The following is a 27,971-nucleotide window of genomic DNA, read 5'->3' on the forward strand; positions in this document are numbered from 1 at the left end:
AAATTATGAATTCTTCTTAAGAGATGGAGCCAGAAATGCCTAACACGCAACTACGTACGACCTCCCACATTCAATATTTATAAAGAGAAATCTAAAAATACCAACACTCTATGGTGTTTTTTTTTCACTGTTTCACTTCAGCTGTTTACTAGAATGCTTCTCGGTCGATACTGATACACGTTTATCCGAAGAGGAACGTGGGAAATCAGCGTGTTAATTATGTTTCTTTATTAAATTAACCCCGATCAAACATATTTAACTGATATTGATCCGAACATGATTTTCATGAGGAGGTGTTGCTGCTTCTTCGATACCAGAATTGGGAGCATAGCGTGTGGAGTGTATACGTTAGTAAGTAACACTTTTACATTCGAGTTTGAAAAATAATTTGTAAATCAAAAACGTCAGTGTTTAATCTAGTGTTTTATACTTTTAAATCATCTTTCTACCTCTTCCTACCTATCTATTTCATTCCTGTCTTTCTACCCCTTTTTTACCGATTATTTTATAGCTTTATACTTCTTTCTACCTTTTCCTATCCATACGTTCCATACCTTTCTACCTCGTTTCTATTGTCGTCAATATCTAGTTTCTACACAAGCAGAAATATTTTTTTGTATTCTTTCGTTTCTGACATATATTACGGGAAAGTAAACAAATAAAATATCACTGAATAGAAGTTGCATTATTTAGCTACGTTCTACCTTTTCTTTTTGTCATATCATCTCACTCCCTCATCTGTCTACTTGAATGTCTCGCTAGCATTTTTATTTTTTACTATCTTTACGTCTTTTATACATTTCTCTCTTCTTTCATTTTCCTTTTTCTAATTACACTTGTCAACTCTTAACTTCTTACCTATCCCTTTTATATTTTCCCACCTTTCTTCCAGCCCGTGTTCGGCCGTGTATTTTATGCTTTCCTGTCTATCTACCTTTTCTTAGTTACCTGTTCTATATTTTTTATCTCTCACAATACGGGAAATCCTCGTTAGTTCGAAATTCGAGGGACGTTACTTCGAATTATTTGAGATTTACATATTTCTGTACAATATGTCAAATGCTACGTAACTGACGTCATTTATTAAGCAAACAGAATTCCTTAACGTGTAATACGAATTCCAAATAGTAACGGGATTTCGTACTATACGAGTTCGAATTAACGAGGATTACATGTATATATATTTTACACCTATCTGTCTGCTTTTTGTGTGGTTTTTTTGTACCTTTATCTTTATTTACCCTTTAATAATACCAAAGTATTGTAACACAGCAGATCCAGCTAACTCCTCGCTTATATGGCAACGTTCGTGCAACTCATTTTCAATGTCAAGTCGATGCAAGAAGTGACTAAAAAATCCCCCTTCTATAAAGATAAAATCCTGTATTTTATTTCACACTAGTTACTTGTGACGTCGAACACTTGTACAGGTACTTTTTTTAATGAAGTGTGCTGATGGATGGAAACATTTCGGAACACAGCCAAGTTAAGATTATTCGCAGAAATTCCCCCCTTTTTTACTCTTTCTTTGTTAATATCCTAAATTCACGTATATTTTTGGATTGTATACTTGTATATTGTTACGTAACTGACGTTCGAATAAATGCAGAAAGAGAGCAAAATATGCGAATTAAACGAAATTTGCATATTTAGGCGACAAGAATTTTTGGAATCGTTACGTGCGTTGCTGCTTTAATATCTCCAAAATTACAAAAGACCGTATCGATGTACCACAATGGGAATTTATCAGGTAAACGAATTTCTTGAATATTTTAAAATTTTGATGTGTTTTTTTAAAGAAAATTCACAAATTGTTTTGTTCTTGCAGACCTGAAGTCCATCTATGTTAGCATATTGATCAATAATTTTATAGCAATTTGTTTCAGTATTCTTCTGGTGTATGGAACGAGAAAAGTATATGTTCTAGAAGATTCATTTGTAGAAGGAATTTATAAATTTAACAATACTGTAACGTGTTTTTTTTTTTAGAATTACAAGTTGGCATTGATTCCATGGGTGGTGTGGATGATTATAGAGTTAATTGTGCATGTTGTTTACGTGGGAGTGTTAATTGTCTTCTCGATTTCTAATGCAAAGGTATGTATTTACACGTTTATTCTATGTATTATTACAAAATTTACCTTAAAAATATTCTTATTTTGTTTTTTTAGATTGTTGGATTGATAATAGGGATAGTTTGTGTGATATCGTTATTTATATGTTTACAGGTAATTTTAATTTTTGTAATATTTTAATTACGTGTTTTACTAATAAAATTATGATGATTTTCTCGACATCTGTGTTACATTCGTACCATTGTTATTACATAACAATGGTAGGAATGTAACACAGGAATGTAATGTTCCCTTGTAATGGTCTATTGTTGAGGCTGCCTGTAATGATTTCATACACCTAATGATTCTTTGTTACACACAGTTGTTAAAGGCTGTCTTTACAGGATAACGTTGCGAGGAACCATTACAGAAGAACCATTTTTAATGGAAACAGAGGGCAAAACACATTGTAATATGAAAGAAAACATTTGTTTATGACTTGAGAATCAAATGTCAATACCATTTGCCCACGTGTTAACACTGTCAATCTTCTGTTTGAAGCGTACTGCTTAAAAATATAAATACGTAATATAATGCTATTTGTTTTTTGTATTTCAGGTATATTTTATACTGTGTGTGGTATCTTATTATGAATATTTGAAAGAAAATGACGATAAACCAATCGAATTATTATGAAATCCCGGAAGAAGATGCAAGGTAATCAATGAGAAGACACATAATAAAGTACTAACGACACATTATTTTATTTTAATAAAAATTGTTTAAAATAATGTAATATATAAATTAATTATCAAAATAAAAATCACAGAACACCTCTTTAACAAATTGGGGTATTATCTTTGATATAATTAAATAGAATCGTACGAGAAATCTTTGACGTAGATAGGATATTTGATAGCGATGATACCGGCCATAACTTGATAATGAGAGATAACAGACAGCAGCAGATATAACTGTTAAAATTTAAAATAATTATAATTAATAGCCTGGGAATACACGAAATTTACAAAGAATTTAATATCATTGAATAAAAAGAGTAGAAATATGGGAGGAGAATGGATAGAGCTCTTTATACACGTTAGTGAGTTTCAGAAAGTTCAGTAGCCTATCAAGATTTAGCCTTTGGCCCTAAATCCACGTCAAACTTTCCGAAATGCTGCCTACGATTCCTCTTTAATGCAAAGCAACTGACAATACATGTTTCACACTTAAAGTAACAGCTGCAGTGCTGGAATACCGGCTGGTCTTCACCCTTTAGAAGGTACAGTATTGATGGGTCAGCGAGCATGACCAATTCTTAAACGAGTAAGAATTACATCAGATCTCCTGTCGTAAACCCGTTACGTGTTTAATTTTCCTATGTTCCTATTTGATAGAGAAGTGATAGCGGAGGTTCAACGCATCCCCATACAGGCTTTGAACCAGGAGAGGTCCGAAAAGCACCATTGCACGAGCGTAATGTTTGATGATGGATAGGATCCATCATCTGGAGAGTAGATTCTCGTGCGGAACCATATACAGCACATCCGTAATCCAGCTTTAAACAGACAAGGGACCTATAAATTTTGAGCATGAAACATTTGTCTGTCCCCAGGATAAGTAGAGAGAAATATAAGCAGTTAGAATGGAGAATCATCGTGTGATATTTAACTATGGAACATATTTCACCCGTGGGAAATCCTAATACGTCATAGCGCATGTGCTATTACATTAAATGAATGTTGAACTGTTTCTTTACATGGTCTTAAAGATAAATAACTTAATTATCATTAACTAAATATTTAATATAATTTAATTAAACTTACATTAAATCCTGCCCATATGATCAATCCAATTGAAATAACGCAAATGACATTGTTATGCTATGAAAATAAACAAAGTGGATAATGTAATTTATACTCTGTATACAGAGTGTATACTCTCTGTATACACAGAAAGACTGATTATATCAGTGTTTGCCGATACTCAACTGTTTCGATGACGTCAGATAAGAACATCCCCATTAGGACAATGGAAGAAACAGCACTACCAATAATTTCTATTGGCATACACATCATCCAGGGGAGGACGAATTGTCTTTTATTCTGTTTGAAACATTTACGTGTTTAAATAAATTAATTTTTGGTTAATGTTACCTATGGTTCCAAAATGGCGGCTCGTCTCTGATTCCAGCAAATAGAAGAAAGGAAACAGTGGGGACGCACGTTCTAACCTAACCTAACCTATTCTAACCAAATTATTAAAATAGGTTAGGTTAGGTTAAAACGTGCATCCCCACTGTTTCCTTTCTTCTATTTGCTGGAATCAGAGACGAGCCGCCATTTTGGAACCATAGGTAACATTAACCTAATTTTTAGATACAATAAAGTCTTTGACACATTAAAATACACTAGAAAGAAAAAACTTACGTTCTTTACTCCATATAATAAGATTAAGCTGAGTATAATCAAAATACAACAGTCTGTAAGCGTGGCTGTAAGGAGGGAAAATGGTAGAAAATACAGAAAAATATTAAATATTTAAGAGAAAACGATATTTTTAGAAGAAAATATAGAAATTTACCTATTGTTAGGTTCAGAGAAACAGAATAATGCTCAGTACTTTTAATGAAAACAATGCTATAACCTCGAGATATAAGTATAGAAAATGCAACAAGGAATAACGCTCTTGTAACCTGAAATAGAAATAAAATAATAATAATAATAATAATCATAATAATATTGTGTAGAAGAAAATATAGGGCGGCCCATAAACCGAGATTTAAGTCATAACCGGTTGGAAGCGATTAAATCACAAGCGATAAAAACCGGTTTCTTTATCGTTCACGATTCAGTCGCTTCCAACCGGCCTCCTATCTCGGTTAACCGACTTTTGGTCCACCCCATACATAAATCGAACAGATATAAGTTATATAAGTAAGAATAATAACTCACCAAAGTGAAAATTGCGGTTGCTATAGAACCTTGTTTAGTGTTAGTGTAGCATAAGCACCCTTCAATAAATAGTATCATTTTTTCTTGCCTGTTGTTAATACAATTGATACGATTATTCTAAATGCCCGTCTGGAGTGTTGCAAATGATATATCGTGCGATAACAAGGTACAACTTTCGCAACATACTGGTTACGCGAATAAACTGGACTGTGGTTAAACAAGGGTATACACTTCACCCTCCGATCATTGCTCTCTTTAATCGCATGTAAATAACGAACTATAAATGTAAAAATTACGGGAACATTCGTGATATCAATCCAAATATCCTTATCGCAATCTTTAATTAGCCATTTTTTCTGTGTTTGTATTCTAACTAGCTAAAAAGTACTTTAAAAAACAAGATTACATAGTGTCTATTAAACACAAAACAATGTAAAAAATTATCACTGTTTAAATCCTTAAATAATTTAAATTCTAGTGTTTAAAATGTAGATGTGTACGAACAGTTTAACCTAAATATGTTACTATATATAAGTGTGTGTGATAATGCTCTATTTGTTTATTATATTTTATAAACATTAAAGAGGAATCTTGTATCCAGTTGAAAAACATTTGATGTGTTTTACAACTGCAACATATACACAACTAATAATTATAATGCAGTGTATTCGTAACCGAAGTTTTTTGTAATGTTTACGGCTGATTTTACAGTTGTGTGTGTGTGCAAAGAATTGTATCTAAAGTATCTACAACGGATACACATCAAGTGTTTTCATTGTATTTACATTACACTACAGGCTGAGATATTTCTTTATAAAACAGAGGCTGAGGAACTGTGACCAGGACTCTTCAGTCTTTATTGATACACAGTATCGTAAATATTGTTCGTAAAACACAGAACGTAGTACAGTCCTTTGTGGATATACTACAAACAGAGTAATGCACACTGTTAGGCCAATTCGTTATTGTTACACTTTTTTACGAGAAAGTGTAGGCCTACATTATTCTGTCAAAACGATTACAGTTTATATATTAATCATTTACACGTGTAGGTTAATTGAATAGAAAAAGACATATAAATAGATCGAACCCGAAAGATTTTTCTGATATTAAACAGACGATTAATAATAATCATTAATTCAAGGTCTTTACACCTGTTTAACGATCACTTGATGGAAACCGTTACTACAAATAAAACGACACAACATTATTGTTATTTTCTCGTTATCTCAAAAATTGTTAAGCAATTTTTCTTTGTAAAGATACTAACTTATCATATTTTTTTTAATAAAAAAATTAATAATAATTTAATGTTGCTCTTCAATAAAACACAAGTTCAGTTTAGTTGTGTATGGATATAGCATACTAATGTTAATTAGTGTGCATGTACAGTACAGTGCGCGAAAAAGCGTGAGTACAACCGTTAGTTGTGTATACGTTGCATTAACAACGTATACACAATTAATTAATTAATTGTGTATACGTTGAGTTAAACGTATACACAATTAATTAATTAATTGTGTATACGTTTAACTCTGTTAATCGAATTTTGTGCAGTATTGTATTTAAGAAACTGGGAGAAGAAAATGTATAAGAATTAGTTCAAGAAGTTGCCATCAGGTAAAAAATGGGGCTCTACGTATAAAAAAAGCCATCACTGAAAAATCTATTGATAGTAACAAGGTATGAAGATTTAAAAAAAAATGGCGGTTTTTCCATATTTCTGGAGTAATGTGTGTGGGAGACGGCACGATTTTGTTACCTAATTTCAATCTTAATAACTCCTGTGTCTTTTGTCGAAAATTTCTGAAATTTTGTGGGGAGTTTTGCATATTAGGGGCATCGATGCTGTTAAATTTTAGTGATTAAACGTCAAGGGAGTGGGGAGATAGAGGGAGTCAAGTGTCGTATCTCGAGTGGGGTGGGACTTAACGATTTTACTCGTTATTATCAGTGGTGATATTCAAAATATTTAACAAGGGGTTCGCTAGCATAAAATTTTTCCCTGACAATCACCGACAAACGAAATGGAAGTTTTTGGCTAGAAATAAATACAATACCTTTTCTTGCAACCATATATCTAACAGTCAGTGGCGTATTTAGAACGTAACGAGCCATGGGAGAAGGCCAGGTTACAATAGTATTTTAGAGCTGTCGACCTTTTTTTTTTTTAAAGGCAGAGAAATTCTTTAACGCAATATGGCGCTTCTAGAAATAGGCACATGTCATCATCTCTCGAGATACATTATACTTTTTCTTTCGCTGTCCATAGCCCGACACGTGTTCCACAGCCATCTTGTATTGTCTCGCGCGCGTGGCATTCTGGGATCTCTCTTATGACTGGATCTACTTTCAAGAACACTCTTGAATCGATCGCGATTAAACCTCGATTGAAACGGTCGAGAGAGATCGCACCAAGACATACTCCCTGACCTTGCTCACAATCTAGATTGAAATGCTCGGTGCAAACGGGGTATAAGGCCCTAGTTTAGTAGTATTACAGAATATAATACGCATATTTTAATATATTTAAAAAAAAAAAACAAATCCACTGAGAAATGTTCCGTGTGTTTAACAAGGTTTGGGAAACTGAAAATTTTAACAACGGGTTCCGCCGAACCTGTGCGAACCCGCCGAATATCACCACTGGTTATTATCATTTACGTATTTAAAAAAAATAAAATTCGACTACACTCAAAATGAAGCTTTTTCCATTTTATAATAATTAATAACATAAAAAAGTTTTCAAATATAATCTTGCAACAGGGGGCGCCATGCACAATTTTAAATTTTTTTATGCCATACGCTTCTTGTCTAGTCTTGCGTTCGATTATACGAGCGCTGAAGTGACTTTTCTTTTTCGCTAGACTTATTATACCATCGATAATAAAAAGGAGGACAAGCTTTAGAAAAACTTTTTATTTCTTTGAGTATGCATTTCGGACAATTATGTCCTTTTTCAACTCTTCTGTTACAACTATATAGGGAAAATTACATACAAGTTAGCATAATGAGTTAAATTTACCTATGGTAGTCAAAATGGCGGCTCGTCTCTGATTCCAGCAAACAGAAGAAAGGAAACAGTGGGGACGCACGTTCTAACCTAACCTAACCTATTCTAACCAAATTATTAAAATAGGTTAGGTTAGGTTAGGTTAAAACGTGCGTCCCCACTGTTTCCTTTCTTCTGTTTGCTGGAATCAGAGACGAGCCGCCATTTTGACTACCATAGGTAAATTTAACCGCATAATGTATATAAGTTAGCATAAATTTGTTGTAATGTTACAAAATTGTAAAAGATCATTAGGAAACTTACATGGATTATGAGAAATGCGGGAGTTGTACGAGCACCCTGCTGGGTACCGATTGGAAACGACGCACAGAGTTAACGAGAACCTGCCGGATTTTAACACATTATTTAACCACTACCGCCACCCCCTTCTCGGCTTCTCTTGGTCAAGTATGGGTGCCAAGTTTCATGCAGCTTTTGACCGATATTATTATTCATCACACTGTCTTTGTTTTTAAGTATCCCAAGATGTTCATACCATCTTCTTTTTTTGCCTATGTAATTCTTTTTTGACAATTTTTACAGTTTCCTTTATGATTTGGCAATCTTTGTTGTCACAATGAACAGCAACAGCCGAGTTACAATTATTACTTGTATATTTAATCGCGGATATGTGTTCCTTAAACCGGGTCTTCAGATTTCTACCAGTTTCATCTATATAAGATTTGGGAATAGGGCAGTTGCAACTGAGTTTGTAAATTACGTTTTTTTGGTCCCATGTATTATTATTATTATGTAGGTTTATCTTGTAATTCAAACAAGGAAATTTTTTTGGTGCTAAGGTTATACCGTAGCTGTATGATATAGATTTGATTCTTTCAAATAAATTTTGTTCGTATGGAATTTTAAAATATTTTTGAGTGGTGGTACTTTTTTATGTTCGTGTTTATTAGTATCTTTGATAATGGTCCATTTTTCCGGCGTTTTAAAAGTAATTTTCTTCATATGACTAAATAATTCCCTTTCTTCCGACATTTTGGTTTTACCACGAAACTTTTTCATGAATTTATTATTAAAATAATCGACATTCACTGTAGTAAAGTTACTATATTTGGCATTTCTTTCCATATTTTAAGCAATAATTCATGTAAAATACTGAAAATTCTTCAAACTATTGCCATTAACTTAAAATATTACCATATTTTATGCATTTTCAAAACTTTTCTACAGTTAAAAAGTTATAAAATATAATTTATTCAAAAAAAAAAAATTATATACATTTATATACAGATTTTTGACATAAACAACGAGGTCAGGCTATTGTGTATATGGAAGTTTCCAGTTGTTTCGCTTTTAATTTTTTATTCAGCCTCCTGTAATGAAGAATTACGATGCTGATACTAATTATCTGTAAATAAAAGATTTAAAAATAATTTATTAATTATTTAACATAATTTTCGAGTTAAATAAATGAAAAATTTGCTTAAAAAATACATTCGAACCCCCAATAACGGCCACCTTTTCGGTAACGTTTGTTTCTGAAGTGCATACACCATAACCTCCTAACAACGGCCATTTTTTAAGTTCCCGTCAGTTGTCATTGTTTACAGGTTTGATAAATATAGGCCACCGCTTTTACGAACTAATTGTCCAGAAACGTTCTTGGAAATGCAACTTTACTAATACAGAGCGTTAGAATTTCGTACAGTCGTAAAAACGGGGTTTTATTTTATTTAAGATAACTCTATGACTTTTTTAGTGGCGTTACTATGAGAGAAACTAAGACCCTTTATATTTAACGTAAATTAATAACGTCTATTGGCTAGAATCTTACTTTAAAAATTTAACTCGTGCTACGATTGGAGGAGAGCGATTCAAATAGTTACAACGTCATCTACATTTTAAATTAATTTCTCGCTTTCGACCAATCGTTGAAGCGACTGAATGGAGTCCACGAAGGCTCCTAACTTTTCTTATAATAACAGCCAAAAAATTTTATTTGGAGCACTTTTTACGTTATTTTTTAATCAATCATTCGCAATAGATTATAAACTTCATCTTATTAATATACTAAATGTTTACATCTTAACAGTACTACTTACATGGAATCCAAGTAAAAAAGAAAGACCTCCCAGCGTTATAGAAACACCCTGTAAAATAAATTTTTATTGTCAGGCCATAAGAATACACTCTATAGCTTGGATAATTTCTCTCCAGACCATGTTATAGAGCTTATTGCTTTACCTTATCCTTAAGATAAGACAAAGCAATAAGCTTCACAGTGAAGGGTTAATTCCTCACTAAGAGCAATTTTTCACGTATATTCCGGAGGGATGCATTACCGCACTGATAAATTAAATCAGTTTTTCATGCATTTTAAGGTAAAGTATAGCATTTACAATAGAAAATTTTAAATATTTTTTACAGCTCTATTTCTATCACGTGACTAGAGTGGTGCAGTATCATAAACTAATTAACTTTTATCGTAAACAAATCTATGAACTAGCGCATGTAAACTATGTACAGGATCAGCATTTCCGCTTCCGTGGGAGTGTTAATCCTGATAAACTCGATTTCTGTTGAAAATTGTGTCATGTTCTTGATCTTTTTCACACTTCCTTCTAATATTAACATAAAAATAATTATATAGTTTGGTGTAAATAGTTTTAAGGATAGGATTTTGCATAGGTAAGATTCTAAAAAATTAACTTACATGACGTATTTTAATTTTTTTTTTCAATTTTTGTACTCTAGATTCAGATAATAAGTATTTGAAAATACTCAAATACGTCTAAAAATGATTGTGAATGTGTCAGCACTATTACTAACATTGCACTGTACTCTATTAGACATTGCTACAACACTGTACTGTATTGTACATAGTTCTGTACAGTACGCTATTAAACACTCCAATATTGCACTATAGTGTTTAATAGTGTACTATACAGTATTAGCATACATGCTATACACTATTGTAACAATGCTTAACAGTGTAATTGTAGTGTTTACATGTTTCCAGTACTGTTACAAACACAGTAAAAACTAGTTCTAAAAACACCTTTCTTATATTTAAATACTTGATATAAAATATTAAAGTATGTAAAAGTATGCAAGAATAAATATGTGCAATTTACATAATAAATATTTATATATTTCTCAGTATAATTTAATATACACACTTACCAGTTCTATCCTACCAGGTAGTGACGTATGCAACAGGATAACCATCAAAAATATTTTTAAACTAGTTTCTAATATCATCCAAATAATCCAAGGTAGCATTAATATTTGATTATCCTTTTAAATAATTAAATTAATTAATTAATTGAACTACAAAGTAATTAAATACATAAGTAAATTTCTTACCTTATTTAACGCATGCAACATGATCAAACTGAAGATGAATGCTGTCAGTTCTACTAATAAGAATAAAATTTCGTAACTTATGTTACCTGAAAGTAAAAAAAAAAAAAAAAAAAATGTGTCAGGAAAATTGGAAAAATTTTAATTATTTACTTATTTCTAAGAATTATTTACCCTTAGAAACACTTGCAAACACTGTAAACACCGTACTGGAGTTGGAAGTAAGATACTACCAAAAGGAGTACAATTACAATAATTTAGTAGTACTGACAGTACAATACAGTATATACAGTGTGAATACTGTTACAGTAATTGCTCTTAACTGACACATTACTTGTTATTAGAAACACTTAAAAACACATTAAGGTAATACTGAAAGTAGACCTATTGTTGTAAGGAAACAAGTAACTGTATAAACTTCTGTTTATAACAACAGTAAATACAGTAAAACAATAGTAAACTAAGTACTGTAACAGTAAAAACTAAGTGCCTTACTGTTGTTTTACTGTTACTTTTTTCCTTAATAACAATAGGTCTTCCGGTACTATCTGTGTAGTGTTTGCAAGTGTATCTAACAACAAGTAACATGCAATAGGTAGTAAATAATAAATACTGTGTAAGTACTGAAGCAGTTCTTACACAGTGTACCCTCTACTGTATTTAAGTACCGTGCTATAACAGTACAAAATTTTCTTACTTCCAACACCAGTGCTTTTAAGTACTGGAGTTATACGTAAATTTTATTAATTTGCGCTTTAAAACTAGAGATATTGTATTTGCAAGTTTTAATAAAATGCTTGAAAGTATTAAAAATATACATAGGCCTATGGATCTACAGTTACAATCGTAATGGAGGAAGACGGGCCTCTTATATTATTAGTAAACTTGGAAAGTCGAGGTGCATATTTTCTCTAAAAGGGGGATAAGAAGTGATGCATTTTCTTAGAAACAAGCCACTAGAATCCACGTGACCCACACGCTTATCGGAGGGTATTGTGGGCGTGGGTAAGTCCATGAGGGTGGATATTCTGAGGATGTCTTAACTGGGCACATGAAGCAATTTGAGTCAATATAAACTGATGGATACGTCAGCTTTATACTTTGACTATGCACTTTAGCATGTATCTAAGCTTGGTGTGTTAAGCTAAATTCTTCATACAAACTGGCGGAGTTCCACAATTTAGCACGTGTATCATTCAAGGCCTGCGAAACAGTTGTAGAACTCTTATGCCAAACAATCTCTCACGCAAGGGGTAGCACCTCAACTGCCAACCTTAATTATTAGTGCCATTAATTTTAATTCGGTTGTAAACAATAGAAATTAAACACTTCTAAGTATAATAATTTACTTACTTCTCAGGATTACATCAGGATGTTCATAAGACGTATAAGGAGCATAAGTAGTTGCAAGGTATATAAAACTTAGTAGAGAGGTAAACTGTAAAATTTACAGGAAAGTTAATTATAAATTTATCTATTTTATTCAGTAAAATCTTCAAAAATATTTACCAGAGTATATACACCAGCCACAACAGAAGCATCTTTAGTGCTTTCGAAACAGCAGAAACGTTCCGAGTTGTTCATCTTGCGACTTATTTCACTCCTAATTGTATATTTATTAAGTTACATACGTCACAATTCTTGCATGACGTAGAAAATCTTACTATCTTCACCCCTTCGACGTCAGTGTTGAATGAAAATTTTGTCTAGTACCTATATTTAGAAACAGTCAATTAACTTTAATATAATTATACAGAACCTCACCAATTTAATTAATGAAAAATAAATCTATTAAGTGACGTATTATGTTTATACATTTGGACTTATAACCCATTAAATTATGTTTTTAAGTAAGTATAACACTTAAACTCACCTTGCACACATAAATGAAGTATGTTCACAATGTAAATCCTTACAAAAATGCACGCGAACGTCAGCTGGGTATGACTCATAACAGGAAGTGATGTAGTTGTATACGGCACTGCGTGTTGGTTTAAGAAATAACAATTAATTGACTTTGTATTTATGACACTAAATCTCGTGTTAAGTACCATCGAACGATTTAAATTGTTATTTGTAAGAATGTAAACAAAAATAATTGTGTTAAATCATGTCTGAATCATGTTTTTAACTTTGTAAAATGTACAAGAGTAGTGCAGAATGAAAGAACAATTGCGCAAATCATAGTAGGTACAGTACGTACAGTACATATACAATATGCAGGTGTAACTCGTATTGTACGTAGATAAAGCTGATACATATACACATACGCACATAGATGTACAAACACTATGTACAATATAAATAGGTATACGTAGTCGTATATACACAAATACATATCAACAGTTAATCCGCACACATCCACACATTACACATTTACTGCGTACATTCCACGTAATACGTGCATGCACATATAGTTATATTTATATAAAAATCCGTATTTATTAATTGAAATTAAAAATAGAGAATAAAAAAAGATTTAAATTTTTTAAAATTACGTTTGGTGAAAGGAAACACAAGACCGGAAATTGCGTAATTTCGGTTCTGTTTTTTTTGTACTCACGGAAACAAAAATTGTAGATTAATTTAAATAATTATATTTTGTATATATTTATGTATTATTAAGGAATTACGTAGGTCCAATAGCTACATTTCTGGCAATGCTATTGTTTGATGCAACAGAAGAATGCGTTTAGTGAAAGGAAGAAATGTGTCATTGTATTGAGCGTTGCCGACAGACTGGTTTAAATATTATAGTAGTACAGCTTAATATTTATTTAAAGAAGTAGTGTAGTGGATTACGTGTTCTAGAAAAGTAGACGAAGTAGCTTAGTATATATTCAGAAGTGAAATGATTTGATGTGTGCTCAGAATTGGGCGAAGTACCTTGATAAGTTGTACAATTAAATATAAAAAGATTACAAAAGATAATCTCTGTAAAATATATAATTTGTGATAATCAAATATTGATCAAGAAGTACAAAGTATAACAAATAACACTGACTCTCTATTTAAAGAAACAGGGCAATAAAGAGCAAAATAAAGAATCGTTTTCTTTTATTAAACACTTTTATATTAATTCAAGGAAAGAATCGAACGAATTGTTCGCTTCGTCACTTCGATTTCTTCATCACAATGTAAACAAGATGTAGACGGAAATGACGTCATTGTAAGCACAAGGTCGACGAAATGAAAAGCCGTAACAGGTTTCGAAGACAGAGTATTAGCAACTGTACTGTCTCTAGTCGTCGTTATCGTGTTGTTACGACTAGTGATCAATTAATATAATGACTCAAGGCGTGTGATGTCACAAATCGTTTGTATTATCGATTGTCTTAGCATAGTGTTTTGACTAAGTCCTAAGGGCAGTACAGGGCGTTTCTCCCAGCCAGCAATGGGACGATGATGACATCGTGGACGAAAATGCCAATCAGGAAATCCTGAAACAATTAAGTGACTTTCATTTTTATTTTTCAAAAAATGTTAAGATTTATGTTTTATGAATCATTTCCTTGTATGAGCTCATTTATCCCCATCTCACTATTCTTCTCGTTCTGAAACTGGATAAACGTAACCACGTGTAGAATTTAATCGTGTGTGTGTGAATGCACGTGTAAGGTGGTGCCATCCTGATCGTCACGTGTTGCTTGACGTTTTGCACTTATGTTCACATACGGACGCCATTTTTCATCTCCTGTAATGATGGTATCGAGCCAAGTGCTTCGAGAGAGGTTAAGTGCACTTCTGATCTACAAATACCTAAGTGAACCGATGTCATGGTTCACACGCAACTTGGTTCATTGAATTGCCTACGTAATAGGGCCCAGTCAACTGATTGCTTAGTAAATAATGAAATAATGACTAGTTTACCATTGAAGGGAAAAAAGAACTTTCAATGGTTAACTGGTCTTCATTGAGGTGTTAGATACGTGACGCGTTATAGTTTCATGGGGCCCAGCAAATTTGAATTAGGAGGCTTGATGTATACTGTTTACTTCAGACATTTTTTTTTTTGGAGGAATGTTTTGGAAAAATATTTTCTTATAGAAGATTGGTTTGGGGTGCTTGTAGAAGGGGGGCCCCAGACCGTTGCGTTTTTTGTCCTTAGGATTACGCGCTATTGAATTTCGCGTGGCAGATCGTTGGTCAGGATATCGAAATACCAGCGTTCAATGGTGTTATCCACTCGGCCATCTTAGTATTTTTGTGGATATAGGGCATATATCTATATCCAGATCAAGATCTTTAGAAAGCTGGATTTTCAGCGTAAAAAATATGCCAACAATTGAATATTGTCGGTTAACGGTTCAAAAACAATGTCGGTTAACAGTTCAAAAAGAACATGGTGACATTGCTGATGCAAATGGACAGAAAACATTCATATAGCGAAGGAAAAATATGGATAAAGTTTAGCCAAATTACTTGCAGCAACACTGCGCTTCAATACTCAGATGCACCAACTGGGGAAGTCGCATACTACTAAACAAACATGGCAAGAAATCTAGAGGTAATTTTCGGGTGGCTGGAGAAAGTCTCAAGACCCGAATTCCATAGAGCAGCATTCTGCATCCTTTTCACGCCTTCACCTGTCCATAACTATTCACTGGTTACTGTTTATTGCAACGATGTTGCTTTCCTTCGCATGTCGATCGCTCGCTTCGAGTTTGGGCCGGATGGCCGAACGATTGTTAAGACCCTTAGGTTAGGCCGAGGTCTACTGGTTTACAAAAAAAAGAAAAAGAAGCCGGCTTACAGAAAAACGTATTTATTTGTATTTAACACCAACACGGAAACATAAAAACTTATACACAAATTCCCTTGCAACCTCACGTGTCTAGATTACAATTAGCACTCGTACACACCTTCACTCTCCTTGTCCTTATCTAACACGTAACGGTCTTCGCACAATCCCTCCACTAACAAGTGTTCCTTAGAACATTGAACTCGCGGTGACTCCGTAACTACAATAACGTCTAACCGAATCCCGCGTGGAGAAAAAAAATAATTGTTTGAGACGATACCTAAGACCTTCCTACGTCTGTATTAATTCACTTTACTTCGTTAGTCTCTCATATGGCTCCGATGGAGTTCGATTCTTGTTCCTCTTCTCCTTTGTTCCCAGGGACTCTCCGATTCTCACTCACGTGCTCGACACCGGTCCAGCTGAGGCGGACGAAGTTCGGCCTTTAAAAAAATCAGGAAAAAAGATGCCCTTCCACGCCTGGACCTTCTATTTATACCGTCCTCTGCTGCCATCTCCCACGTGATCCATCGGCAACCAATCCAAGGGCTCCTTTTGCACGCGTCCCTCAAAGGTGGTTCGAAAATGAATCACGTGTCGTCTATGAATGATGAAACAAAAAGGAAAGCCCGATACAAAAAAGACGCGATAATAATAACCCGATACAATAAAAGTAACCCGAAGTTATGTCTAATGATATACAATATATACACATACAAAAACGAACAAAGAGTGGCGGAGCACTACACGATTAAGGTGGCAGCCTACCGCTCTGGAGGATCCGGGTTCGAATCCGAAAGGGTCGAAAAATCCCCGGGAATTTTTCGGGGTGGTCCGTCCGGATATGTCGGGCCCCGTCCCTCACCACCCGGCCGCACCATTGTGGGCCTGGTCGAACCCATAGTGGGCTTGCTAATATCAATCGTTCCACACACATACAGTATATACAGACTAACATCCATACATATGGAAATTACCCCCAAATTTTTTTCCATTTCACGACGTTTCAAGGTGTCTTAAGTCCAATAATGTAAAAATCTTGGGGGGGGGGTCATTTTACGGCACTCGCGTGACTATCGTAATATAAAAGTTAACAATAAATACAAACTTGTATATATTATATTTTAAAATTTTCTTTATTTACTAAAATAGAAATTAATACAAGAGTTTATAAATTTATATTCATAAAAGTACAGTTTACATAGTAATATTTGTAATCTAATTGTTATACAATATGTAAATGATGTGAGATTATTGTGAAGGACTAAAAGAATTATGAAATATTATAAATTTTGTATCTTGTTGATCATAATCATCATTAATATTTTCAATTTATCTTCATTCAGATGGATGCCAAAGCAGCGCAGGGCCAGATTTACACATAAGCTAAAGTACAGCTCAGGACCCGATGCCGAGAAGCTCGAGCTTCAGGCTTATTACCATTTGGTAAAAAAGGAAGGACAACTTATAATTTAGGGCATAACATGTGGTTCTTAAGCAACTGACACTGGATTAAATATGTGAATAATAACTCAACTGGCATAAGACTTTGGCTACAACATATACAAATACAAAATTGAGAATTAATTTGTGTAAAAAAAACAATAAAATTTTCAGCATAACTAGCTAACAGAATAATATATATGTTAGATATACATTCAAAGCAGATATTAAAATAAAAATAATTAAAAATTTTACATGATTATATAATTATACGTTACTGATTACTAATTTTATATAGTAAAAAAGCTTACTATAAACAAAGCGTTAGATACTAATCAATATTGAAAATGATGGTGGCAATATCTCTTATATATTGTCGATCCAAATTATTCGGCCAAGATTCAAATTTCAACAAAATATACTTTGAAGTAGCCTACATTTTTTTGAAGAAATAATACTTTTAAATATGAATTCTTACAGGATGTCTTTGAAGATACTTATCTAGTTAAATGCCGCTATATAACTGCTTGTTAAAGTGTATAAATCTTACTGAAGTATCATTGAAAGCCAAGTGTGTTCGGTACGTCATCTTCAATAATCTTTGCATTATGGAGGCTCAATTGAATATTAACCTGAATATTTTCCAGATTAGAATCCATGAAGATATATGTACCAAGCTATCTGATGAGTTCAAATCGATAGGGTATGCTCTATCCCAGAGATATCCCGAAAGAAAAGCACTTGGATACATTGAATTGGAACTCATCATTTTTCAAGTATAGAATCTTCTCTAACCAAAGAGTCATTCTTTAACGTACGGTGCCAAACTAAAAGTTTAGGGCAAACATATTAAACACATTGCAATGGGGTTCAAATGCTAATCCGAGTAAGAATGCGGCATTGAACTCGACAAGTACCCACGGATGGACCCCGTACGATTTTCTCTTCTACATTTTCTTGTATCACATTTTTACTCTTAAACATCAAAGTATAATATTTTAATTCACAAAACTCACTCTATAAAATATAAAAACATAGAATATGATTAATTTTCAATATATAGACATCGGTAATAAGTAATTATGAAATCTCGAAAATGGTATAAATGAATAAACAATAGAGTACTTTTTGAATGTTTCGAAAGAGAGTAAACAATTATAATATTCCTTAAAATAATTTATAATAATTTTTAATTATTAAAGTAATTTTAAAAAGACTTTTTTTCCAGTTTCTTCACATTTTGACAGCGTAGGAGGGCGGATTGGAAGAAGTTTGACCCAGAAGTTGGTAATGAGAATGGACACAGATAATGCAGTAGATCTGAAATTATATTGTCGATTGTTAATTCATTTTTTGATGTAGAATAAAAGAAAAGTTTGTTTTACCATAAATGCTACTATATTTTATCAATATCATAATTACCTGTAGTTCATTTTGTAATATTAAAGTGGTCTTATGCACGTATTAATAAGAAACAAGTAAAATATAGCATTTAAGTTAAACTAAATTTACCATAATGGAGCTTTAGAGTGCAAATAGTAGTGTTTACGAACACTACTACAAAATTTAGCCACTAACAAGTAGACTTTGGTATAAAAGCTACTGGTACTCATAGAAAATCCAGGAAATCATGGTGTAAACTCAATCTCGAGTTTGCTAGGAATGGTAAGTCAAAGCCGAGCCACTATGGCCCTCCAGCAAATTATCCCACGGTGTTAGCGAAACATTGCTAATTTAAAATTTATCTCGTCTACTAGTACTTATTTAAATCATGGGTGATTTAAATAAACGATATTATTTCTGATCTGTAAGACCTAATTGCTGCATCCATAAATCCAGTATAAGTCCTGTTAATTGATAAAGTACTAGTAGAGGAGATAAATTTTAAATTAAGATAAGCACACAAAGGTGTATTAACTAATAAAACATTTGCTAACATGATGGAATATTTGAAACACATTGCTGTGACAGGAAATTAATGCTAATGCTAATTAATAAAGTATCCGAATTGACGAGCGACTATAATACATTAAAATTTTCAATAACAATATGCATAATTATTGATATTAAAATTAATTTGTAATTTTCTTATATATACATTATAAAAATTAGAATTTCTTACTTGAAATAGAACACTGAAGATCAGACTGAGTATTACTATCACACCACTAGCAATGTCCTGAGATAAAAAAATATATAATAAATTAAATATAATTTTCTTATATACTATCAATTAAAATAATATTGAATTTCAACTTTCTGCATATAAATTTTAAATTATTTTATTAACAGACATTCAGTCACCTACAAAATATCTTGCAGTTCGATGAAGTAGGCTATTTGTATCCTTTCCTCTGATGTTCTCATTGAAGGACGTCATGGGAAAAGAGAACTATGCTGGGCCTCTTCTCGTTAGCCCTTTCATTATAGGAGGGGACTGACCAGAATTAGAACTGCCATGTTGTACTAGTAATCAAGCAAAGAATTTCAAGAGAGAGAGATTATCTCGATCGTCAGACATTGTAGGGAATCAAAGATGAGTTAAATTGACCAAAAGAAGAGCTAGACAGACTGAAAAGCAGGGATGGACTGGCCGTGTGGAAAATGTGGAAAATTCCACACGGGCCGTATACAATTTGGGCCGTTTTTCTAAATATGCACAGTACATAATATACCGTTTTTCCGGTTTTATTTAAAAAAAAATTCATTTACGGAAAAAAGTTAAGTGAGATAAATTTCAATTTTTAAGTGTAATATAGATATATGTGTAGGCCTTTATCGTTTTACCCGGCCCTACCAGAAGCCGAAGTTAAACTAGGGATGTAAGTCGGCCAATGTAGTCCGACACTACATTGGCCGACCTCGGCCCAAACAAAGCATCCTAGGAGAAAAATAATCAAAACAGACAAAATTGGTCATTTGTTTACGTTGCTAGAAACTATTCACCACCCCTACGAATCTTTGGAAGCTCGAGTTATTGGTTTTTCACCCAGCCACCAAAACGTTGATTGTAATCATAACAGATTTAATGGCCAATTATATCATTTCCTTTATTTTAGATAAGTAAAAATGTTATTCGATAATAATTTCTCTATATTCCAAACGATTTAATTAAAAATAATATACTTTTTAGGTTCGGCTAACTAATTTTTAGTTTGCCATTCACCCACAATGGCGTCGATTGTAGATGGGCAACCTGCGGTGTCCAACAAAATATTACAAAACAATATAACGCTACATAAAAAATTATTGCAATTTTTGTCAATATTGTATTTTGAATATATTTAAATATAAATAGAAAAAAGTCATTTTTTTTTTTATTTATGGCTGGGCCGGTAATGATTTTTTCCACACAGAAATTTTAAGGCCAGTCTGCCCTGCTGAAAAGGTCACAGAAACTGGCTCCAGTTTAGATTTAATGGCGCTAATTTCCAATAGGTGTACCTATACTAAATTATTTTAAACTTCATTGCAATATCACAAACATGATGCAATGCAAACACACAGGAGGATTCCAGGACACTACATTTCGGATAAATTATCTTTTAAAATTAGCATCGCTTAAAGGATTATTGGGTCCTTTTGGTCTAATGCCTTTGATAGATATCCTTTTGCTCTAAATCCACTGAAGTGCATTAATACCAAAAGGAGGGCAATTTTATATTTTTATATTTACATTATGTAACAGTCCAAAATCTATTGCAATAAATTACATTTACATATAATTGCCGAACTCGGGGCCGTAACTAGCCATTCCCGTGCCCTGTGCAAGAATTAGCATTTAGGTTCCTTAATTAACAAGGTTTGGTAAAATAATAAAACAAATACATGCATTTTGGACTTGCACTCGGAAGGGGGGCCCCCTTCCAAGTGGGCCATGTACGGGTGCACCTGTTGCATCTGCCTAGTTACAGCACTGGCTGAACTATTGCTGTTTTGAATAGTTCACACTTCGTATATTACATACTGCATAGAATAAATTAGCAAAATTTTGTGTGAAATGATAACTTAATAGAAATTTTTTCATGATAATTCTCAATTTGGTTTTAAAATTTCAATAATTTGAAACACGAATCTTACGTTACGTGAGTGTGTATGAATCAGCACATTTGTTAACACATGGAATTTATGATATATGAGTTTGCACATTTGTTAAAAGGTGGGTTTTATGTTGCATACAATTATATATATTATTGTTAAACTCATACTCCTTATAATTAATGTACAGTTCACGGATAGAAAATGAGAAGAACTCTTGTTTCCATCATTGTTTCTGTTAGTTTTCTCTCATTTTCTAAATTAGCCGACGAAGAAGGTTTAAAAATGATTCCGAAACTCACTTTAGCTTCTTTCCTCGTTGCCACAACCACGATAATTGCAAAAAGAGAGATGATTTGAATGGCCACTTCTATGCTCATTACGATCACCCACGGCAAAAGGAACCCTCTTCGATCCTATTTAATAATAAAAGCGAATTAAAAGCATTGTATTTTTATTGTAAATCCTCATTTTAATTAAATATACAGTTAATTGACTTTATTAGAGTGAAAACAGACTAACTACAGGCACATTGATAATAATTCATAGAGTAAATTAAGTAGCCCTTCAAAATGAAGCAAAACAAATTCGTTTTGTTTCATATATTTAACAAATTTGACCATCTTTTCTAAAAGATTTTCTACGTTTACCTTGACGGCACCATAAACTACAAATACGCAGAACATTATGAAAATGAGAGCCGCTACCAGAGTTGCTACGAGGATACCTCGAACCACTGAAAAAAGGAATGAAATAAATAAATAATAAAATAATTATTATTTTAAGTATTATTCCAACTTCTTACCTGGAATATCATCTTTTTTCATTCCCCATTCCACAACCCTCTCTTTTAATAATTTTGGCTTGGCGAGGAAGATGATGGTTATGATGACAGAAATGATTCTGCCAATCTAAAAAAATACAGCTTTTTAGAACATATTTTGCTAATTTTTTGAATGAAGACATAATATTTATTCAGCTTAACCCTTCAAAAATTATTATTTGAATTGATTAAAGTATGTTAAGATTTCATGGAATGCATACATACTCATTCTAGGTACAAGCATCGTTTAAAAATAGCATATGTGTAGGTGTTGCACTGATTATTTTCTAGTAAGTTCAGGCTATAATACAGATTAGGATCATATGACCACCACGATCATTAAACGACTCATTTTGCACCCAACGATACCCATCGTTAACGTGCATTTCTAAACCCGCCGAACAGTTTTCCTCTTCATTGAGATTGGATGTACAGTACAAATAGTGCGCAGGGCTAGAATACACAATAATTTAATACATAACTAAACTGTAATTGGGTTTACTCGAAGGTTGAAAAACTCTCCGGCAATTTAACTTCTGGCCAGATGCTAGAGTCATGGAGAATTGTTCATCTTTACTAAAACAGACCACACGTTAACAGTTTAACTTGTTGATTGCACAACTGGGAATTCTTCCCACACAACAGTTGTTATTTATCTTTGCTTTTTTATACAAAGTTTGTTCGAACACAAGTGTTTTCATAATTGTAAGTATTGAGGCCGTCCGTAGTATAAAGTTCACTCGCAGACAACTTCTAAGTGTTAGAATCACCAAGAAAACCCGGAAAACTTCCTCCCTATCAGAACACTCGGTTCCGACGGGGAGGATGTTTTCGAGTGTTCCCCACGACCAAGTGTTCGGTGATTTTATCTGCTCACTCACTGATGGGATGTATTATTGGGTGGAAAATCATGGAAGTTAGTAAAATAAAGAGGTCTACAAAAGGTGCAATTGTTTTGTCAGTGTAGGTAGGCATTTACATCAATTCGACATTATTTCTATCTTTCGTAATGTGTCGAAATGAGGTAAAATTATGAATATTTTTTGACAAAACAGATGCACTGAAAGGAAAGTGACATTTAACAGACTTTTTAAAAATTAAATACAATTTTAAATCTTCAACAGTTACTTTCACTTCAACATTACTGAAGAAATGTTATCATCATCTCTAAATTTTGAAAAAAAAACAAAAATCACTAGGAGATAAAAGGAGTGGTCTAAATATTTGGAAGATGTAGAAAGAAAATAGGGAGATAAACATATTTTGTTCTTTATTATGACTAACGCAAGCAATTTAAAATAATTTACCACTTGTTGCGCATTAAAATATTTATATAAGGCATAAAAAATATCAACAAAGTATCAAATTTACGTATCAAGTATCAATAATAATAGTTAACATTCATTCAAGAAGAGTTTTACACGAGTGTCACGTATCTGAGTCTACTCGAAACTGTTCTCTTTCACGGACTCTTATAAATAAATATGGTTTTTTATGATTAAAATTTTTAAAATATCATCGTATTTGTTTTCATCATCGTCTCTGCTTAATATAAAATTGCTCTTTATGTGTTTGTTTGTATTTAGAATATTCCCGTTACTAATTGATATACTGTACAACCTTTAGACGATCCCTTATAAACCGGGGGTGGTCAACGAGTCGATTAATAAATATTGTTAATAATTACTCGTGTTGTTTTAATTCCCCTGGACGTGAGTTTTTTGGCCGGTTAAACAGTTATGTTGCTTTTTATGTAGGTAAATATACAGTGTGTTCCAGTACGAGGTGCACTCCCTCGTATGGAACACCCACTATTTTTATACACTGAAACATAGTGTGTATTTCACACCTCCCCGCCCCACTTAGACTATGCCTATGACAAGTCGATCGCCACACATTTTTAAGATAGATCTTATGTACACAAAAGTTGGCCACCCCTGTTATGGACCATTAATTAATTAACAATCATTTGAAACTTGAATCTTTCATAGAAGACCCTTCTCATAGAAGATCGTAACGTAATTTAACACAGAACGTAAATTAACAGAGGATTCTCATAGAAAACCCTTCACAGAACCTAAATTAACAGAGGATTCTCATAGAAAACCCTTCACAGAACCTAAATTAACAGAGGATTTTCATAGAAGACCCTTCACAGAACATTAATTAACAGAGGATTCTCATAGAAAACCCTTCACAGAACCTAAATTAACAGAGGATTCTCATAGAAGACCCTTCACAGAACCTAAATTAACAGAGGATTCTCATAGAAGACCCTTCACAGAACCTAAATTAACAAAGGATTCTCAAAAAAGACCCTTAAACGAACAGATTTTTTACAGATGCCACGTCATAGTGAAAGTCACCGTGTAGTGAAATGATGATCCTCATAGAAAATGAATTAAAATAAAGACGTAAAACGTCAATTATTAAATAACAAAATATTTCATTGGCGAAAACATATTTTAAATAGAAGAATTTACATTTTCTTCACGATATTACGTAAACACGAAAGGCCACGGTTTTACTTCCTCCTACTTTTACAATTAAATCGAACAAGGTTAAATTAATATTAAACGGTAACTTGATAGCATTAAAAGGTTAAAATTTAATTATAATTAAATTCCCACACTAAATTATTACTTTCAAAGCCATAATTTTGAAGTATGCAATTGTAAAGCAATTATCACACAACGAGTAATTAGGTTACATTTCATACAAAATACAGTTAACAATTATTTATACATTTGTGTTTATTTTATATTATAAATAAATTTATAAGTTAATTTATTATATTTATGTAAACGTGTTATAAGATATCTCTAGTCTACATTCTTCCTTTACCGCGTGACCTTGAAGAGGATAAAATACTTTATTCCCTCCAAATGAAGCGTAAATATCGAAGGCTGCTTTTGCTGTCACACTAAAAATAATCAGCAACTTCCTCCACAAGAAAATATCTTCAAATTTAACACTTCTCCACCAATGATCCTCGATTAATTCTTAGCAGAATCATATTATCCTCAATTATAAAATCCCCACCAAACTATAAAAAAGTCTCTAATATCAGTAACTCTATTGTTACCAGTAACACGTTAATCTCAACTATGTGCCATTATCACAAGTTTGCCACATGGCTGGCACCATCGACCTAACATTTATTTTAAGCGCATTACTACTACGTGGTGTCTATGTAATCTATGTTACGCTGGTGTATTCGGTTACTTGTATCAAGTTTAAGGTAAAATTTACGATTTTGTAAGGTTGTAAATTAACTCGAATTGAATATTAATTATGGTGTTTCATATACAGTAATTTGTAAATATTTAATTACTTGTTTATATAGGTAATTCTAAAGGTTGGTGGTATGTTTTTGCAGCCGATTACGGAGCCTATTGTCGAGGTTAAAGGTCACGTCGAGTGGTGATGGAGTGATGGAAAAACGAACACGTGACAATCTGCCAGGGGGGGAAGCGTACCCCGGAAGTACTCTCAGTCCCTATTTAGATGTTAGGCACGTGAAGAAAACCCGGAGACGTCACCTAACATCTCAAATCGGGTGCGAATCCGCGAAAGTCGGGGTGATTCGTACAGGTTTAAAATTCAGATTTGTCATATTAAGAAATAAATGAATTAAATTAAATTCATATATTTAATAGTTTAATGAATATAATATAATTTTCTGCTTCTGTGTACGGTACATTGATACTTGGAAATATGACTAATTTTGTAACAGTTGGCCTTTGCTATAAAAATACCGTAAATTTCAGCTGTACAGAACTTCGCAGATGTCGTAACAAAAGAAGAAAAAAATAATGTGGAATTTGTTTAAATAAATATAAATTACAAAAATCTAAAATTAGAATCCTAAAAAATTGGAGAATTTCCAGAAAATTTTGTGTGTTTTACTTAATTAATTTAAAAAAAATAAACTAAATTTTATTTATTTTTCTATGTATAAATTATATTAAATTCATCGAATTTTTAACGCAAATTTCTGTATTTTTTGTAATAATTTTAATATTAATTTATATAAAAATTCAGCATTTTATATCAATGAAAATTATTAATACATATATTTTCTGTTGCACTATTTTTATTTGTATAATAAAATTATTTTTCCTAGAAAATAAAGATTTTTAGGGAAATTTTAGGGTCATTTTTTAAGTATTTTTAATTTAAAATCTTTTTTTTTCTGGATGAGATACGAATAATTTACTAGTATAGTACCTGAAAATACACCAAAATGCACTCCGAAACATCAAAAATCTCACGAATTTTCGCTTTACACACAAAAATTGCATCAATTAGCGCTTCAAACATGAAAAATTTCAGCTTTCAACAGCAAAAAACTTCATCAATTTGTTGTTTAAATTAGTTAACTCTTTAAAAATACATAACTTCAACACGTAACACAGAAAACACGACGCTTAATCTACGCTTAAGAGACTCATAACCGAAACACTAAGTAAGAGTTACATTTAGACACCTTAAGCACGTAACACACAGGAAGAATTACAGGCGTTAGTAACGACACATAAAACGCATTTTAAACAATAAATAAACTGTATTTACATACCATAGTGTATATATACCAGCGGCGATACTGCCTTCTTTTGTGTTCCAACAGAAGCAGCATTTTCTAATCATAACCATTTTGCTGTACCGTAAGAGGTTGGAAGGATTTCGATGCTGGCGGTTCGTCTCGCGCTAACTAACTAATAGATTTTAGCATTGGTTTGCGACATCCTACGCTTCTGTTGGGTGTGGTTTATGCGCCGTTGCCGCTCTCCCCCTTCCCAGTTTTACTTTCGGTAGTGAGTTTATCACGTCGAGTTATTTTTAAAGACGTGGCAATTGCCGGGTTGGGCTGGTGGCTGGTTAGCGTGAACTTTGACACTTTACAAATTAATTTTTCGCTATATTTTCTAACAATTAACGACTGTTTAACGCCTGGAAATTTCTCTATTTTATTACAGATGCGTCAATAAAGTTAATATTTCCTGTTTTCTTTTTCTTTCGTGTTTTTAAAGCTTGTAAAGGAAATTAGTAATTGCAAAAATATGCTCATTAAAAAGGTTGAGAAGTTAATGTTTCGATAAGCGAAATTCTGGAATTTTTAAAAATTTAAAATTTAGAAAAATTTTTTATCAAACTAAACTAAATTCTTAGAGAATTTTGATAGAAAATAAACAAAATTAATAAAAATTAAGGTTTTTTAATACTAAAAGTGTTAAAATAATATAAAAGTAAACGATTCACACGCGGAGATTTTCAAACTGTAGATCGCGGCTTCCTTTTTTTTGTGAAAAAAAAGGTCTTCCGCGATTAAGTCAAGGCCATAAGAGTCTCGCCAATTAAAATAGTTGAAAGTTTTTTTTAATAGGTTAAAAAAATATTCGTCTGAAAATTATCGCGAAGACGTGGAAAATTTTGGAAGTTCTAAAAATACTGACTTAATTATCTAAAATTACATAAAAAATTTAGGGGAAAATAAAATATAAATTTTAGCTAATTTTGTATAAATAGAATGACAATCGCATTA

The 27,971-nt window shown here is 32.7% G+C and overlaps 4 protein-coding genes across 7 annotated transcripts; 1 reads left to right on the plus strand and 3 right to left on the minus strand.

The window, feature by feature from the left end:
- Positions 1 to 99: 99 nt before the first annotated feature.
- LOC136988101 (uncharacterized) lies at positions 100 to 2,887 on the plus strand. The gene is made up of 6 exons (XM_067285912.1): positions 100 to 351; positions 1,654 to 1,750; positions 1,829 to 1,914; positions 1,990 to 2,097; positions 2,172 to 2,228; positions 2,673 to 2,887. Exons 1-6 carry the CDS (start codon positions 277 to 279, stop codon positions 2,748 to 2,750), a joined length of 501 nt encoding a protein of 166 aa, XP_067142013.1. The 5' UTR covers positions 100 to 276; the 3' UTR covers positions 2,751 to 2,887.
- On the minus strand, positions 2,795 to 5,313 carry LOC136988100 (uncharacterized). Its single transcript, XM_067285911.1, has 6 exons — positions 5,009 to 5,313; positions 4,638 to 4,749; positions 4,484 to 4,548; positions 4,046 to 4,159; positions 3,881 to 3,937; positions 2,795 to 3,028 (listed from the first exon to the last, which is right to left on the minus strand). The coding sequence occupies exons 1-6, from the start codon at positions 5,084 to 5,086 to the stop codon at positions 2,924 to 2,926; spliced, it is 531 nt and encodes a 176-aa protein (XP_067142012.1). The 5' UTR covers positions 5,087 to 5,313; the 3' UTR covers positions 2,795 to 2,923.
- Positions 5,314 to 9,248: 3,935 nt separating this feature from the next.
- On the minus strand, positions 9,249 to 16,615 carry LOC136988131 (uncharacterized). Of its 4 annotated transcripts, none has more exons than XM_067285958.1 (7): positions 16,403 to 16,615; positions 12,891 to 13,094; positions 12,735 to 12,819; positions 11,385 to 11,470; positions 11,202 to 11,315; positions 10,121 to 10,168; positions 9,249 to 9,426 (listed from the first exon to the last, which is right to left on the minus strand). In XM_067285958.1, the coding sequence occupies exons 2-7, from the start codon at positions 12,963 to 12,965 to the stop codon at positions 9,331 to 9,333; spliced, it is 504 nt and encodes a 167-aa protein (XP_067142059.1). In that variant the 5' UTR covers positions 12,966 to 13,094; positions 16,403 to 16,615; the 3' UTR covers positions 9,249 to 9,330. The 4 variants fall into 4 exon arrangements, with proteins under 4 accessions (XP_067142059.1, XP_067142060.1, XP_067142058.1 ...); XM_067285959.1 differs by lacking the exon at positions 16,403 to 16,615 and adding an exon at positions 13,255 to 13,509 and having other exon boundaries at positions 12,891 to 13,087; XM_067285957.1 differs by lacking the exon at positions 16,403 to 16,615 and adding an exon at positions 13,255 to 13,509.
- Positions 16,616 to 17,239: 624 nt separating this feature from the next.
- LOC136988035 (uncharacterized) lies at positions 17,240 to 27,316 on the minus strand. Its single transcript, XM_067285815.1, has 6 exons — positions 27,022 to 27,316; positions 22,409 to 22,528; positions 22,254 to 22,339; positions 21,906 to 22,019; positions 19,688 to 19,744; positions 17,240 to 18,885 (listed from the first exon to the last, which is right to left on the minus strand). The coding sequence occupies exons 2-6, from the start codon at positions 22,428 to 22,430 to the stop codon at positions 18,799 to 18,801; spliced, it is 366 nt and encodes a 121-aa protein (XP_067141916.1). The 5' UTR covers positions 22,431 to 22,528; positions 27,022 to 27,316; the 3' UTR covers positions 17,240 to 18,798.
- Between the last annotated feature and the right edge of the window lie 655 nt (positions 27,317 to 27,971).

Source organism: Centruroides vittatus, unplaced genomic scaffold (assembly GCF_030686945.1).
Source record: "Centruroides vittatus isolate TY-2023 unplaced genomic scaffold, ASM3068694v2 scaffold_3046, whole genome shotgun sequence".
NCBI lineage: Eukaryota > Metazoa > Arthropoda > Arachnida > Scorpiones > Buthidae > Centruroides > Centruroides vittatus.